Source organism: Triturus cristatus, chromosome 11 (assembly GCF_964204655.1).
Source record: "Triturus cristatus chromosome 11, aTriCri1.1, whole genome shotgun sequence".
Classification (NCBI taxonomy): Eukaryota; Metazoa; Chordata; class Amphibia; order Caudata; family Salamandridae; genus Triturus; species Triturus cristatus.
Window position 1 is genome coordinate 926,948,577 of NC_140594.1, and position 17,385 is coordinate 926,965,961.

The 17,385-nt window shown below is 39.8% G+C and overlaps 1 protein-coding gene across 2 annotated transcripts in view; it reads left to right on the forward strand.

Moving 5' to 3' along the window:
* MINDY4B (MINDY family member 4B) overlaps window positions 1-17,385 on the forward strand; it is a 312,806-nt gene that overhangs the window by 255,220 nt on the left and 40,201 nt on the right. For both annotated transcript variants that reach the window (XM_085633533.1, XM_085633534.1), the window contains exons 9-10: window positions 9,432-9,502; window positions 11,839-11,911. In XM_085633533.1, coding sequence (XP_085489659.1) covers window positions 9,432-9,502; window positions 11,839-11,911 — 144 coding nt within the window. The remainder of the gene's footprint in view (window positions 1-9,431; window positions 9,503-11,838; window positions 11,912-17,385) is intronic.

Sequence of the window (17,385 nt, forward strand, 5' to 3'; positions counted from 1 at the left end):
TCAAGTTATGGGGTTGACTTTATCCTAGAGGTATTCTCGGCTCTATACCTACATACATGCTAAGTACACTTAGGTACATCTATGTTAGGGTCGCATCGTAGGAGAACGCAATATTACTGTCATGTATTTTTATACCTGCCTGTATTCATTGTTTTAGCACAATGGTAGAAATCTACCATCCTTTTACTCCATTGGTGCTTATAATCATTTATATCTGTTTCTGTCTAATGGTTGTTTCAGCACACCTATTTTACACTAGAATTACGCCGGTTCAATAAATGCCCATTGAAAACGTGCCTACCATTTATTCTGTGAATTACGCTGAGACAAAGTTAGTATGAGTGATCGAATAGAAAGTATTGCACTGTTTTCACGATCCCTGATGGGACAGAGTTGTCATTTTCGATAGTTGTCGAGAACTATTCTCTCCTTGATAGGAAGGGTTTCTAGTGGCACTGTGAGCTAGCTAGTGTACAGGCAAACATACACGGTCGGGGTGTCTGGAATCAGTCTGGACACCAATCCCACAGTCTCTGTTGTCTAAACACGCAGATCCTATATAGGTCTATGGGAACTACGCAACACCCTGGTGCTAAGTCAGTGGTCTGTCTCCTTGGCAAGCTTCCTGGAGTCAGTGAGCTTACAATCCACTAGGTGTTGGCAGAGCCTCGCACATATTTACTGAACATGTCCTCTCTGGCAATCAGGTTGTGCATCCCTTTGTGATCACTCACATCACTGCCCTTTACCCAACTGTCTAGTGCCTTGCAAAACAAATCTACATAATCCATCCAGGACTGGTGAGGCAGCTTCTGGTTGTCACTAAACTGCCTATACGTCTCAGGGGTGAGGCCATTCTTTCTGACAAAGGTTCCCTTCATGAGTGGATACCTCACCCTGTCTCCCTTCCCTAGGCCCAGTAATGCAACTCTCCATTCAATGGGAAAATGCTACCAAAGGCTGGCTCCCCATTTCTTCTCAGGTACCCTGTATATCTCTAAGGCAACCTCATAAGCCTCCTACCACTTGTCACTCTAACCCCCCACAACAACGGAGGCACCAGATCTTTAGGAATGTGGATGGTACACTGGGGTATCGCTGCCGCCATTGCTGCTAGCACTGGGCAGCTTTAAGGTCCAGCTATTTTACACTCCCCTCATGAGCAGCAAAGGTTTCTTCTCCAAGGCCCTGTCAACCTTAGCCTTTTTCTACTCTGCAGCCAGTTTCATTTTGGCCTGCAGCAGCTGAATGATTCTCTCAGCTTTCCTGTCCTCCAGCTCCTCTGGTGAAAGGTTGTGGGAGGACATACAGCTCCTTGCCCTGACAGGGGACCACACTCCTGTGGGCAAGTGACCCTCTTCCTTCTGCTGCTGCAGCTCAGGGCTTGTGGCCAGTCCATTTCCTCCTCTTCTTTCTCAAAGTCTACCTTCTCATCCTCAGGGTCATTCTTCCCCTGCTACTCTGGTGCAGCTTGCATTCTTTTGATCTCCTCAAATACTCTGAGGGCTATCTGGAGGTCCACTTTGGTGACATTATTTCCCACATTCAGTTTTCTCTCCTTGCCGAGCCTCTAGCTCCACCTTGCTGAGACTGTCAACTTTACTCAGATCCAACCCCATTGTATCAAGATGGATGTGAGGTAAAATTTGGAAAAAGGTAAAAATAGCTAATTCAAAAACTAAGGAGAATTTAGAAAACATAGAATCTAAGGAAAACAAGAATTCAAGAGTTATTAATGCACAGTTATTTAAAACCATTGCATAATACCATCATAAAATGTCAATCATGCATTTTAAAAATTAATGGTACTTAAGGTTAAACTATAATGGCCATAGTTGAACATTATTGATGTAACTTTTTCACAGGCATGATAAAAAAAATGTACAATACATGCATTTAATCTTACGATGTCTCTAGTGTGGCATGCAACAACAGCTTGCTGACAACATTGCACTCCCTGGCTGTTAAGGAATTGATATAATAGGAGTCTTCACTCATAGAAAAGTGCATGACATATGCAGACAATGTGCTCAATTGTTTCTTTGACTTGGTAACATCTACAGACGTTCTCATTGCCAGTGACTAGTGACTGTGCAAAGGTCTAGTGTGAGAAGACCTCTAAAGCATTTACTGTTAAATTTAAATTTCATGATGCTGGAATAACAAGAGCCCAGATATGACTGTTGCACTAAAACTTGATCAGAATTTATGACGATCCATGCTTGTAAGTGCTTTGCAAAGGCGTTCTTAATTTTGAGAAATGCCAACTTCCACATGTTGCTGTTAATATCTTTCTTAACAACTTGGAATGAAATCGGCTGCTCTCACAGATTGGTGATTTTCAAGTTCCTTGTACATTCCTGTAGGTAATCTCTGAAAGTAGACTTTTGAGTGCTAAACAATAGTTCTAACCAGAGCTAATGATCAAGCGACCCCTCCCTGGCAGCTCTTAGCTCATAACAAAGTTTTACGAAAGCACCTTGTCTTGCAAAAGGTTGCTTCTCTAGAGTAAATTCCAGACTAATCTGTGCTGGGGATGCATTAAGTGGGAGACAAAAGAACTGCCTATAGGTGCTTAAATTGAGGGCTTCTAACAGCATTGTTTTGCAACCACAGAGGCGTTTGCATTGATTTCAAATAGTGGGGAGAAGTTTAGCGATATAAAATTTCAATAGAGACTGTACAGATTGGATCCCCAAAAACTTTTGAAGTGGCTCAAAAGCTGCAATTAGGGACCATGCTTTAGTTTTCATTTGAATTTTTTAACTGGGAGACAAGGAAACCCTACTCACATGGAGCCTGGTTACTTATTGTTGCAAGGAAACAGTGGCTCATGTGGATTAATAAATAATAATCTGATATACGATACAAAATATTAATCAAAAAGAAAAAAGAGGGTTAAATGTGGCATCAGAAAGAAAAGTTTAGCCATACACATTAGAATTTTGGTGAAAAACTTTTGTTCTTTATACTCATAGTAAAATAGTTTTTTGAAAAATGAACACAGTATCACAATACATAATACACAAAACAACAATCTTAATACATGATTCTGAACAAATGTCCCAGTGAAAAAAAAATATCAACCTAAACAAAAAGGAGTGACATAAAGTGCAACATAGAAAAGGTTTCAATTTTCGATTACAAAGGAGATCATAGAAAATGAAGAAATATAATTGTCAACACTTAGTCATCGTAAGTGTCAAAGAATGATTCGCCTTTATCGTCAACGGCGTTTCGACCCTGTTCTAGATAGTGGGTCTCGTCAGGACAGTTTAATATAGGGACACCTAAAAAATAAAAATAAAAAATGAAAAATATCGTCAGAGTAAAATGCGCTCTTTTTTTCAAAAAATGGTAATGGAGCATTAGTGTGTGATCTCTCTACCTGGTCGTCAAGGATATTGCCTAACATAGATATAAGTTGTGTCACCGTGCTCAATGTGAAACAAAACTACTCACAGGGGCCCGGCCGGGTACTATAAATATAAGGATAGAAAAAATATTAGTAATAAAGAATGGATTATAAGGGTCCACGTTAATAACAGTGCACACACTTATCACTTACCCTTGTGAGGAGAAACTCACGAGGAAACAAATGCCCAAGCGTTGCTTATCCTATATTTGTAGAATGGTAGGGAAGTTTAGCGTAAAAATCAATTTGTTGGCGGGAAGCTGAAGGACGGAACCCATATACGCGAACGGCGTAATAGCTGTCGCTTTTATCGAGGAGTTCAATAGCCTGTAACGGAAAAGAAAGAAAGGGAAGGGAAAACACCTTATGTAAAAGGTTGTCCTATTATCCATTGGAAAGATTTTTTTAAAAAGGATAAAGGAAATCGTCCATACCTCTCTTAAAATCTTCCGGGTGTATAGGTCTACCGTATTATGCTACAACAGGAGAACAGCGTTCAATCTGCTTTGGTACGATCACAGTGATTGGTGGAGGAACGTCAATATTTAAACATGATTGGATCTAGGGCAGCAAATCAGAATGCCGCGTTTACAATGAAGAGACGGAAGGGAGAATCCTGTGTTGCTAAGTAACTAGGGAGACTCATTCCCATGCGTGCAGTTGAATGTCTGCAAGTCATTGTCAATAAAGTTCAAGCAAACCCATAATCTTTCTGTCCAAGTATGTGGGGACACTACCATAGCGTTTACAGTGAAGAAAGCGGAAGGGAGAATCTCATATTACTAAGTAACTGGGGCAACTTATTCCAATGCGTGTAATTAAATGTCTGCAGATCCTTGTCAATAAAGTTCAAGCGACTCTATAGTCTTTCTATCCAAGTATGCGGGGACACTACCGTATTATATAAAATAAAAAAGTAATAACAAATAAAAAAGCACATGATCAATTATACATTAAAGTGTGAAAAAATATTATTATACATTCTGAACATTTTTGAAGGCGGTTCATAATTGGTGCGTCAGTCTAGTTCTATACTCAAAACTTTCTTAATGCCTACAATTAAAAGATTTTTAACAAATCAACACTTGTTATCCATACAAAAGATCTTCATATCGATCACGCATTAATGAAAGGTCAACATATATGTCAAAGATTATTCTGAAGCAATGTTTCAATTAATCACAACAGAAAACACTGTTTGTAATATTGGTTGATGTGTCAATACAGATATGCCAACTTTTGTCTACAGCCCAAGTACAGCCAGCCAATACTAAACAAGTATTGGGAAAGCAAAAATGTCGATTTAGTACCATATATAGAATGACAAAGATCTAAATGAGAGTAGTAATGAATCCACGCCATTCTTCAGCTGAATTCAATCCTTGCGTGATAGAATTGGTACGTTCAATCCAACGATATTCTAGTCTGTGTAGTATCTTTGATAAAACTCCCCCTCTATTGGAGGCAGCCACTTTATCTATCACTTGCCAGCGGATGTCATTTGCTGTGTGGCCCTTCTCTAAGAAGTGGTTGACTAAAGGGGCATTGAGGACCAAATTTATGATCCTGCTTCGATGTTGTCCTATCCGTGCTTTCACAATCTGTTGGGTTTGTCCAATATAGGGTAACCCGCAGGGACTCAGTATACAATAAACTACATTTTTGGTATTGCAGTTTGCAAAAAAAATTAATTGCTGATCGACTTTGCCATGTTCAAATTTTTTTGTGTTAACCGTAAAATTGCAAGCCACACAATTGCTGCATTCGTAGTGCCCTTTTAAATCTGGTAAACCCCAAACTGATTCCAATGATCTCGTTACTTGTACTGGGTTTTCCATTGATGATCTAATAAGATGATCCTTTATGTTCTTTCCCGTTTTAAAGGCAAACATCGGGGCATCAATGCTAGAATCTATACTTTTGATAATGTGCCAGTTTCTTGTGATTAACCTGCGAATTGGATTCGTGTGTATACCGAAGGTGGTAACACAGATAAGTTTGTTTACTTTAGATTTCTCTTTTGGAATGAGTAATGTTTCCCTCGGGCAATACCAAGCCCTTTTTAAGGAATTTTTTACCAACTTCTTTGGATAACCCCTCAATAACAGTTTCTCTCTCAGAATATACGCCTCTTTCATATAGTCCTCTTTTTTGGTGCAGTTGCGACGCAGTCGCAAAAACTGTCCATGGGGTAGACTATCTCTTAGTGCACGCGAGTGATAACTGTTGTAGGCAAGTAGTGTATTACGCTCCGTAGGTTTTCTATGTAATGAAGTATACAATTTCCCATCATCATGTAATATGTTTAGATCTAAAAAAGCAATGCTCGATTCATGTATGGTAGATGTAAACTTCAAATGTGGCTGGACAGAATTTAAGTAGAAAACAAAAGCATTGAATTCAGAAATAGTGTCAGACCAAATCAAAAAAATATCGTCTATATACCTTTTCCAACAGGTGATCTTGGAATGGTATATATTGTCGTCATTAAGGACAAACTTGTGTTCTAGGTGATCCATAAAAATATTCGCCAGATTTGGGCCAAAAATTGCCCTCATACTGGTCCCGGAACACTGTTGGTAATTTTTACCTTCCGACACAAAATAATTGTGTGTTAGTGCAATCTGTAAGAGTGCAATGATAAAAGAAGTTGGAACGTGGTTAGGTTTAGGTCTAGCCTCTAGTAAATCCTGGATAACCTGTATACACTCTTGTTGTGGTATATTCGTGTACAATGAAGTAATGTCTAGAGTCGCTAACCAATCCTTTGTGATGTCATATGGTCTATCTTCCAGGAGATTGATCATATGCATAGAGTCTCTGACATAAGTATCTTGAAGGGGGACATAATCTTTAATAAAAAAATCTATATATTGACCGATGGGTTCAAGAACTGAACCACATCCTGACAATATAGGACGGCCTGGGGGATTAGTGATGTTTTTGTGTATTTTTGAGAGAGTATACAGAACCGGAGTTCTGGGACAACCGATGTTGAGATTTTCAAATTCTTTTTTGTTTAAAAAGCCTTCCTCTAGGCCTTCTCTTGTTATTCTTAATATCTCTTTTTTAATTCCAACAAGTGGATTCATCTCCAATTTTTTATAATGTTTTTCTTCTCCTATTTGCTTCTTGATAGTTTTCATTTGGGCTTTGTAACCATGATAGGAGTCTTTTGAGTCAATTATTACTCCAAGGTATTTGTAATCTTGCCCCTGAGATATTATGTGTTATTTGGATACCTGGGGACTGTTCTATTGGACCTTTTGCTGAACGTGAGCACATTGGTTTTATTGAAAGTTATTTCGAACTTGTTTTGTGTAGTCGCTTGATTTCTGCAAGAGTCTTTTTAGGCCACCTTTGGTTCTGCTCATTCAGACTACATCATCCGCATAGAGCATGCCAGTTGTGGTTTTTCCCTCTAATTTAGATGCATATACATTGAGCTTATCCAGTTCTATTGGGAGGTCGGCAATAAAGATATGAAATCAAATTTGATGTCAGATTATTTTTGGAATTTTTAGTTTTGCACAAATCACTGAGTGGCAATGCACAAACACAAGTACTGAATCCCACCACTGCTACTAATGCAAAATAAAATTGGGTTATTGTTTGAGGGGGTAAAAAAATCTACTCTAGCAACGACCACAATACTTGTCAGGCTGAACCACAAAAGTCCGTAAATTAACGTGGTTTAACCCTCATGTGGCTTGGCACAAAAGCAGTCAGGCTTAAATTAGAGGCACTGTGCAAAGTATTTATACAACACACAAACAGTAATAAAGTGAAAACATAACACAAGAAAAATCCCAAACCAACTAAAAAAAATAGAATACATTTTAATAAATAAAATGACATCAAAACATATGAAATCCAATCAGTAGAACTGAAGGTATTAATTTTTAAAGTATTTAGTGAATTCGAGAGCCTAAGAGATCAAAGTGCCACCCACGGGTATGTGGTTGCATGAGACCAGGAGAAAGTCAAAAGTTGTAGCTGACAGCGATGGAGTCCAGCTCAGATACACAAGACTCTTTTATGTAATGGGCCCAACTGAAAACCCAGCAACCTGGGTTTTGAGATCCAACCAATTCAGTGCATTCATTGTCAGGCCCACTAATACAAACTTTGCAGAGTTTCTGGGGACATGACCTCAAACCAATGCATTGGTGTCCATGGCGGCATAAGGTCTGTTGTGGTGAAGTCTGTGAGGTGGGGGTGCTTTGATTAACGTTTATGACACCTTCTGCGCAGAGACAGCCAGTGCTAACTAGCTGGTTAGAATTTTAAAGCTGGATAGATGCACTGCCACTGATTACTATCGGGCTACCACCCTGCTGCCAAGGACTAGACATGGAAACTGAAGCTCCACTCCTGCTTGGGGAAGAACATGAACATCAAAGCCGAGTATTACCGATTCCCTGTTGGCAAGCCTAAGGCCCAACAAAAGTTATGCTGACATTGCCTTGCTACTGCTAAAAGCACACATGTAAGGAAGCCACTAACCAGCCTAAGGCAACTAAAAATTGAGACATAATGGTTAGTAGCCCACTCTTCACCCCACTAGGGGTCAGAAGAGGGCTTCTCCAAGAAACCAACATCTTCAAGTTCAGGTGAGCTAAGTGGTGGCTCTTCCTGGTGGGCACACTCCTTCCCTGAAAGCTCTTAAGAAGCCCTTAAGACGTACAGGAATGGCTGTAAGGCGTGCCTTTGTCACGGGGTCTCACCTTCACTTTGTTTCTGTTGATCAATCAGCTGCCTGTCCCTCTAATCACATCACAATGTTGGTCCCTCAATTGTGGAGCAGCTAACCAGGAAATAGAAATGTATTAGTTAGTCTGACCCATAAATTGCCCCACTACCGACTACAAAATTAAAGATACCAGCACTCCCTGTAGTATTTTCTTTCTCAAAGCCATAGTGGGATATTTCAGCAGTTGTTTACAAAAAACAGGCAAGGATCCATAGAACCACTGGTACTGACACAGAGAGCTGTGGAGTCAGTAGACTGGCTGGGCCAATAAGACACTACACATTAAGGCCCTAATTACCAGTAGGGCAGAGTGTTGCACACAGGTGGGATTACAACTGGCCAGGTGTTCCCACATCTGGATTTCTCAGGTGCAGGAACACTGTGTCAGATATGTAATTGATTAAAATCTTATAAGGCTCAGGTTGTACGATCAGCGAAACCCTTGCCCAAGTCTGTCCCTCCCCCTAGGACACGGAGGACAATGATCACTTACCCCTTTAGCCCATAGAATCCCCGCATGCCACTGGCCCCTTACCATCACCTGTCCCATTTACCATCTGTTCGGAGCAGGCCATAAGTGAGCGCATTCAGTTTGTCTGCATGGAATAGGGAATACTCTGTATATTTTATTATCTGTGCCAGTACAAACACAAAGACCACTCTTACACAGATCAAGCCTGGTCCTCCTCCAATAAGAGCAGACCAGCACAAACTGCTAGACCACACCCCCTGTGAATGGAAACAAAAGCAACACTGCACTGCCCCAGCCTGGTTTCAGTCTTTTCACAATGGACAGAGTATCTTGAGTAGCCATGTTTGGACACACCATTGCGCTTAGGGCATCTCACTTAGAACAAAAAAATGTGATTGATGGAATGCTTGGATTAATTTCAGACAGTGGTATTTACTCCAGGCTTTGCTACAATCTGTTTTTTTTAGGGATTTTTTTGGGTCACTGTGCCACTAGAGACTGCTCTGGTATCTGCAAATCAACCATTAATGAGATATATTTGTTTTAAATTACTATCAATTATTTTTAGGCATGTATTTTTGATTTATCAGTTTATTTTGTAGCATTTATTTAATTTTCAGGGCGTTTCAAATACCAATCAAGAATCCTAAATATACTTTAAATTGTGGGCAGTTTCTAAACTTTGAACATCACAAATACTTTTAATAAACAAGTTTGCTTCCACGCTGAAGAACTGTAATTTTATTCTCCAATTTAGATATGTAATTATATTCCTCTTCCCTATTTTACAGTTCAAAAAGGAAGGAAGTCACGGTGTCATCCTATTTCTGTATAGTTTGCTTTTGTCTCGAACATTTGCAAGGTAAATGTTTAGCTGCTTAGATTTTGGTATTTATTTTTCATCATAACAAAAATGTAATTGTAATGTATATTTTACTATGACTTAAAACAGTAAAGTGTTTCACACATACCGAGTGAAAGGATATGATGCAATATAGAAGGGCTGTGAACACCCCCACTTTATTATTAAGGGCAATACTTAGAGGTTTGGAATGGGACAACCAACAAAAATTGGGGACTCTCCTAACTGGGACCCTCTTTTCTCCACCACCTCATTTGGAAGTTGGAGTTGGTTGTTCTTCGGATGTCAGATCCAATGTTGGCTCATAAGCTATTGAAGTCATGTCAGGAATATTTTGCCCTGATTGCCACCCGCACACCTTTGCTGGACAGGAACAAACTTTGTCCTTTGATTTTCTTTGGCCCATCATCCCTTTATGGCATCACAGGTGTGCCAGCATCCTCTTGATGTGCTGAGGCCGCCCCCAAAGGGGGCCTCGAGGGCCAGTGCCAAAACAGACGCCAGAGCCCTGTAAGGAGCTCGTTTTTATCGCCTAGAAGCACCCTGAGGCGAAGGGGGCACTGCCCGCGGGGCAAACTCATGCCAGAGAGGCGCTGGTTCACCTGGCCAATGGAGGGGCCAGGTGATGTTCGAATCCCCCAATCAGGTACACCCCCGAGATCGGTGGGAAGATGGAAAAGGGGGGATATAAGGCACTGCCCCACATACAACAGCTCACTACAGAATTTTGGAGCTGGGAAGCGGCGCAGAAGATTTTACGACACCCGCACTGTGCCCATTCCAGGATGGCATGCAATTCTTATATATATGTATTACCGAAAGACAGCCAACACTTGCATAGTTTTGTGGTCATTGTTGGCCGCAGTTTATTACCTTTGCATATCTATCTACACATTCTGCACTTCCCCTGGACATAATTTTTAAATCATCATCATGAACCATAATAAATTGGGGTGTAATACATCCTTTTGTTGCTCATCATAAATCACGTGTCATAAATCATTGGTGTATCGTAAATCATTATGTGTTGACAGGCATCCTCTTGATTTGCTGAAACTGGTTTGATCTTACTGAAGGAAGCAGTTGTACAAAAAAAGCAGCTGCACCAGCAGCAAATCCAGTATTTGGTCGGTGGCTGCCTCTGGGTCACTGCTGGTTTATTCACTTGGCAGCTCACCTGTCAAGCTCTAAATGAGGTTGTAAGCTATCCTAGTCACCTCCTTGGAAGAAACACATTCATAGTCAATGAATCTTGAATTATTTTGAATTGTGATGCCGAACTCAAAAACAGAACTGTAGTCTCAATCAAGGTTATAGCAGCAACTTGCATGCTAAATCCTCTTAATATAAAGCATTTCACTTTCAGTGCTTATCAATAAATGTATGTAAAAGTGCTTTAAAGAGGCCATAGCCCATTGACAAAATCGATGATTTTAAATATCTGGGTTTAAATATGATAGAGATAATATACATAAATTATCAATAAGCAAACGTTTGATCTTTGAAGATATTCAAAAACTGCAAAAGGGTGCGTTCTACATCTTTCCTGAAGGGGTTAATGGGTGCAATTAAGATGTCTTGTTTTCCTTAGATTTGATCACATTTCGATGTTTTACCAATAAACTACATGTGCAGTATATACATAACTTTCAGCAAATATTTATGTGAAAAAACAAAAATGCCAAAATACAATTTTCTACATTTAGAATGAGTACAAAATGAGGTGATTTGGGTATCAAAATTTGAGCATGTATCAATTATTTTGAATACATTGCCAATTAGGTTTGCTTAAACCTTTCAACAATGCATCACTAAATGAGCAGTGATGGATAGATCAAGTTCGGGTCACTGGCAAAAAAAAAGCTTTTATTGTGGAAATTTAAAGTGAAAAGTATTTTTGAGGATTGGATTCTAGATTTGATTTCTGTAAAAATAAAACAGAAATAAAAGCGATGTTTAGTTATCTGTCTATGAATTGTGCATGAGATATGCAGTGGAAGTCTTTGTATTGTTGGTTGTTTTTCCTTCCTGCTTTTATTTGTCTTTGTTTGTGCATTGTTTGCTCCTGTGCCTTTTTATAAGAATAATCAGATATTTCATGTTTCTAATAGTGTTAAATATTGCAAATAAAAAGATAACAGTAGTCTGTTATTGATGAGTTTATATATAAAAAATGGTGAGTTGATGCTGTTTTAATATGTAAATGATAATGACATAACATATTTACAAAACAAAAAATGTACTTACATACAGGTTGGCCTCTTTTAAACAGTTTTGGTTCATGAGCATGTAGCTAGCTTTCGTTCCCCAATAACTGTTTTGAATTTACTCGTTAGGCTCCACAAGGACATGGATTTCACAACATCTCATCTCTTAAAATTCAGCCTCGGAAATCTGATTTGTAGACAGGTGAGCATACTGAGGGATCTACCCAATTGTTGATTGTGTTTCCATATGAACATAACAATGGTTTTGTCACACAACAATGTCAGAGAAGGGGCTACAAATTAGGAAAAATGGTTCAGGATTTATATAGGTTAAAAGTGAAATGTTTGGGCATCTATTTAGTCACTGTGCCATTGCTGACATTTTTAAATGTTGATGAATTGCAATTAAGAGCTTTTGGTTTTGAAATAACGCAGTATGAGTGTTTATTAAAGTGTGGCTTCTATCTCTTTGTCTGATATTATAAACTTTAGCATGGTGCCAGAGACGCGCACAACACCAGACTCGAGACAGGTAACTGTACATCATATAGGCACACAATACATGTTTCCCAGTAATCCTGATGGAAATATGAAAAATTGGCCCAAAGTGGATTAAAAGATGTATGGTAAACTAGTTCTTTTTGGGATTTTCCCTCAACACATTTCACCTATTAAAAGAGGTAGACATTGTCTGAGCAAAAATTCACAGAATAATGTGCAAGCCTCCAGAAAACAACGCACAAACACCAATCTCCTTGATTACTGTCCTATTTGAGTGAGAAAGCTTGAAATAGTGTGGTAATACTGTAATCAGAAATTACTATATTCATCAACATTTTAAATTTAATTTGCAGTATTGCTGCATTGTTTTTCTGGCATAGCTCATAATGAGGGTTATAGTCCAGTACAAGTACTGTCTCTGGAGATTCTTGAAATAAGTATTCCTTACGTCTGAAAAAAAAGTTGTGTGAATCGGCCTCCCTAATTCTGTTTTTACAAGGTCAGATGGAGCAGAATATAAAATGCGACCATCGATTACCACTCGGAAATAACTTATGGCCTTTATTAGAGATCAGTAAACTTAGCTCATTTTCCAAACATTTGTAACAAGCATTGGGCATCAAACTCAGCCTTCATATTTTGCAATAGGTATATTGTACTTTCATAAGAAAATTCTCAAAACTAAGAGGATTTTTTAAATATCTATCTACTACAGGTAGATCTTTATGTTTGTGTTTTTTTTATTTATGAAGCTCTAAAAACGGCAAATGTGTCATGTGAAGCTGGACATTAAATGTGTATTTATCACAAACTCTGCTCTGCTTCCATCATATTTGTCAATGATTGTAAATTAATTTCACCAGTATGTCCTTTCCAATATTTTCCAATAGCGTGGTAGACACACTCCAATTGGTTCATAATTATTTGGATTGCTTATAGTATTAAACAGTACACATGCCCCTTGCTTTAAAGACACTCCAGTTGTGCTCCCTTTGGTACTTGGGTCTTTAGACTTTTCTCTACACAGTTCAATAAAGAAGATCTTCTCTTTTTTTTTATTTCAGTAGTTTTTTATTAAAACTTTTGTTTTTTTCCCCCACAAAATCTGACAAAAAAAAACATATAACATATCACATTCATATAACATATAACATGCTTTCTGCATCGCTTGTTGTTACAGGGCTGCCCACGTTGGCTATGTAAGTTGTGTTATAATTTGCCTGTTTTGGCTGCCCCCACCCACTGTCCTCATATGGGTCATGGAAAACACAGAGAGGGACAGGGAAAAAGGAGCAGAGCAGAGAGAGAGAAGAGGCATCTCATAAAGGGAGAAATTAGCGTGTTTGCTATTATCTAATGTGGGTTGCTATCTGGGTAGTTATACTAGGCCTTTTTAGGGCTGGTCATTCGGGTCTAGGTACTTGTCCAGAGAAGCCCACATTTTCCTGTCGGGCTGTTTCCACGGTGAGTCTTGCAGGGCCACTGTATCCGCTCCCCTGAGGTATGTCACCCAGTTGAACCATCCCTTAAACGTTGCCTTGGGGGTGTCTTTCCATTTACTGAGTACCATTTTAACTCCTGCTGTGAGCAGGAGATCGAGTAGGTCTCTGTCTTGTTGAGAATCTGTGTCTGTCCTAATAAAGACAGTCACCAGGGTGGCGAACTCCGTTTTAAGAGAAACACCTAGCATGTTATTTAAAAAGGCGAAGATCTTCTACCACAGTGGTTCCCAAACTGGGGTCCGCGGACCCCCAGGGGTCCGTGACACATTCCCAGGGGGTCCGCAGGCAGCAGTTTTAAAAGCACTGCATAGTTCCTTGTATAATCATCAGTTTTTGGGCAGCAATAAAAGTGTCAAGATAACTCAGGTGATTAATGTACCTGCTGGAGAGAGATGGGGGTTTTGTCCAGTGGCAGCTTTGACTCATTTAAGGAAGTGCAGATGGTTATTATGCCTGCTGCAAAGAATGTCTACCTTGCATTTTTTTAAAGCAGTATTTTGTTTTGTGCATAGCTCAGTGGGTTCCTGCGTTTGCCATAGAGTTTCTTTTGTTATTGTGCAGTTCACAAGATTCAATCATAATCTAGCACAATGAGCTAAGAACTGCCATTAAAGAGCTGCATGCAAACTGCATGGTACAAGTTATGCTTTATCCCAGTCTTTCATTATTCCGATGCTGCTAAAAAGGTTTGTTTGGGTAGAAATAAATAATTGTTATTATAGTCGATGCTAACCCCTGTGTTATGTTCTGAAACCTGACTTTGTGCTTCTCTAGACCAAACACTCTTAAAAAATGCCTACCAGTATGGATGACATGTGAATCCTACACCTTATAGTCCTCTTTGAATTATGTCACATTTTCTATTCACTGATTCACACACGTATGATTCATTGTCACTGTATGTGTGATGTAAAGTGCTCTGAAACCCTACAGTGGTATGAAAGGTGCTATAAAATAAATTAAATATTTGTGACAGTGGAGCTATGGAGAGATGAGAGGCACTGTTGGAGGGGTAGTAGTGAGGGAATTATTGAAGATTGTCATTCATTGAAGATTGCCAAAAGATTGTTGTATGCTGGTGCATAGTAAAGTCGTTATATACTATGCTTTAAAAGCGAATACAATTTAATATATAATGACAAATGTGTTGTAAAATGCACCATTTCCCCCCCAAAGTCCCCTTTGTAGTGGTCAGGCTCACATGCTGTGCACTATACAGAGACTCGTGTGACAAGCAGCTTTAGGTTTCCAGTCCCGCTTTGGCAGGAGCAGGAGCCTCGGGCAGCAAATGAAACCAAACAATGAAAAGTTAGTTGCGAGATGCAGTACCAAGATTCCCATTAAAATTTTTAGATTTTGCAAATATTGTTAATATGAAAATGCTTAAATATTTAGTAATTCAAGTCTAGTCTTTGTTTGGTGTGCACACGTGTGTTATTTTTTGGGAATTGCAGTTTTAATGTTTGGCATTTAAATCATACAAACTGCTTTGGGGTCCCTGGCTTCCAGTAGTGACTCAATGGGGGTCCTCAGGAGTGAAAAGTTTGGGAACCACTGTTCTACCAGAATGCCTTAACTTTGGGGCAGTAATATATGAGATGGGCCAGGTCCCCTTTTCCATTATTACAATTCCAGCATTGGTCATTGGTGTTCAGTCCCAGGGTCGCCAGGCGCGCTGGGGTCCAGTAGATTTTATGTAGTGTCCAGAACTTTGTCTGAGCTAGGGATATTTTATTTTGTGTGGGGGAGGACCATAGCGTCTGGGTCTCATTTTCGCTTACTGTGTCTCCGAGCTGGGTCTCCCAGTATTTGTGTGTCTTTTCGTTAATTTTGGTTGAGCTGAAGCTTAGGAGTCTATAAAGGTGCGATACCTGGTGGCCTAATTTATTGAGGTTGGTCATATATTGGATGATTGACGGCTTGTTGGCGGAAAGTCTCGCTTTGGTCAGTGCTGTTTTGATTTTTTGAAAATTAGACAGTTCTATGTCTGGTAAATTGTGTTTGATTTTTAGCATATTGAAAGTGATGGGACTCCCACCTTCTTCAAGTTGTTTAGGGTGTGAAATCCCTGTTTTCCTCCATGAGCCCATCGAGAGCGGCTTACCCCTGTATTTTATCTTAGCGTTTGCCCACAGAGTTTCCCATCTCGAGTGTTTTATGCTGTGTTCCATCCTCTGGTCTACCTTCAGTAGGGCGTTTCTGGTATTTTTGAGTATTGGGTTTGTTGTTTGTGTATGTTTATTGGCTGTTAACAGGGCTAAGGGTTCAAGGTTGTTTAGTATGGCTTTCTCCAATCTTAGCCATACTGGAGTGTACTCCTGGTCGGGCAGGATCCAATAACTCCCCTGTTTTGCCAAGAAGGCCGTTTGGAAGATTTTAAAATCCGCCAGGTTTAAACCCCCCAGTTTTTTTCCCAGTCTTAGTTTTTTAAGGCTTATCCTTGCTTTTTTGTCTCGCCAGATTAAATTATTCAGCAGCTTATCTATTTTGCGATGGAAGTCGTCTGTGAGTATTAGAGGGAGCATATTTCCCAGGTAGTTGACCATTAGAGTGACCATCATCTTTACTGTTTCTATCCTTCCCCACCAAGTAATGAATTTGGGTGACCAGCCCTCCAACAGCGTCTTTATCTTGTCCAGCATTAGTTTTTCATTTTGTTCCAGTGTGTTTTTGAGGTCATTTCCAAAGTATATACCCATGTATTTTACGAAACTAGTTTGCCAGGCAAGGCCTGAGTCTCCCAGTATGTCTTTTGTGGTATGTATATTGAGTGGTTTGCATTCTGACTAGTCCTTATTGAGTTTATAGCCAGAGAGGGCCGAGTACCTGTCTATGGAGTCCATGAGGGCCGTGATAGAGGATTTAAGGCTTTCTGTGACAACGAGAATGTCATCCGCGTATGCGGCTAGTTTGATTGTGACCTCATTGATGGTGACCCCTTTCATCTCTTCATTGGCCTCTATATCCTTAATCAGAGGCTCTAGAGCTAGTAGGAACATAAAGGGAGACAGGGGACAACCTTGCCTTGTCCCTCACTGCAAGGTGAAGGGTTCAGAGACTGCCCCATTGACCACGATACGAGCAGTGGGCTTTTCGTATAGTGCCATTCTTTCCGCATGAATGAGTTCCCCAGGTTGAAGGTCTGCATGCACTGTTCTAGGAAGTGCCACGATACCCTATCAAAAGCCTTCTCTGCGTCTAATGTAATGGTCACCGCTGGTTTGGCGGACTTGACGGCACTATCTAGTATATGGCACAGGAGTCTAGTGTTATCGTGTGACATGCGTGTCTTGAGAAAACCAACTTGTGTGTTACTTATCAATTGAGGAAGAACCTTATTAAGCCTTGATGCCAGGATTTTTGCATATATATTGCAATCAACGTTAATCAGAGAGATAGGCCTGTAATTTTGGGGCATTTGGGTGTTTTTGCCTTCCTTGGGGATAACTATAATATTAGCTTCGGACATGGTATGTGAGACCATCCCCGCCCCTTCGCAGTATTAAATAAATTTTTCGTAGTGGGTTGTAAGTGAGTTAAGAAAGTCTTATAAAAGATGGCTGTGTATCCATCTGGCCCAGGTGCCTTGTTAGCTTTAAGGGACTTGATTGCCGTCTCAATTTCAGTTGAGCTTATCTCCCTTCCTAAGGTGTGTGCTTCCTCTGAAGTTACC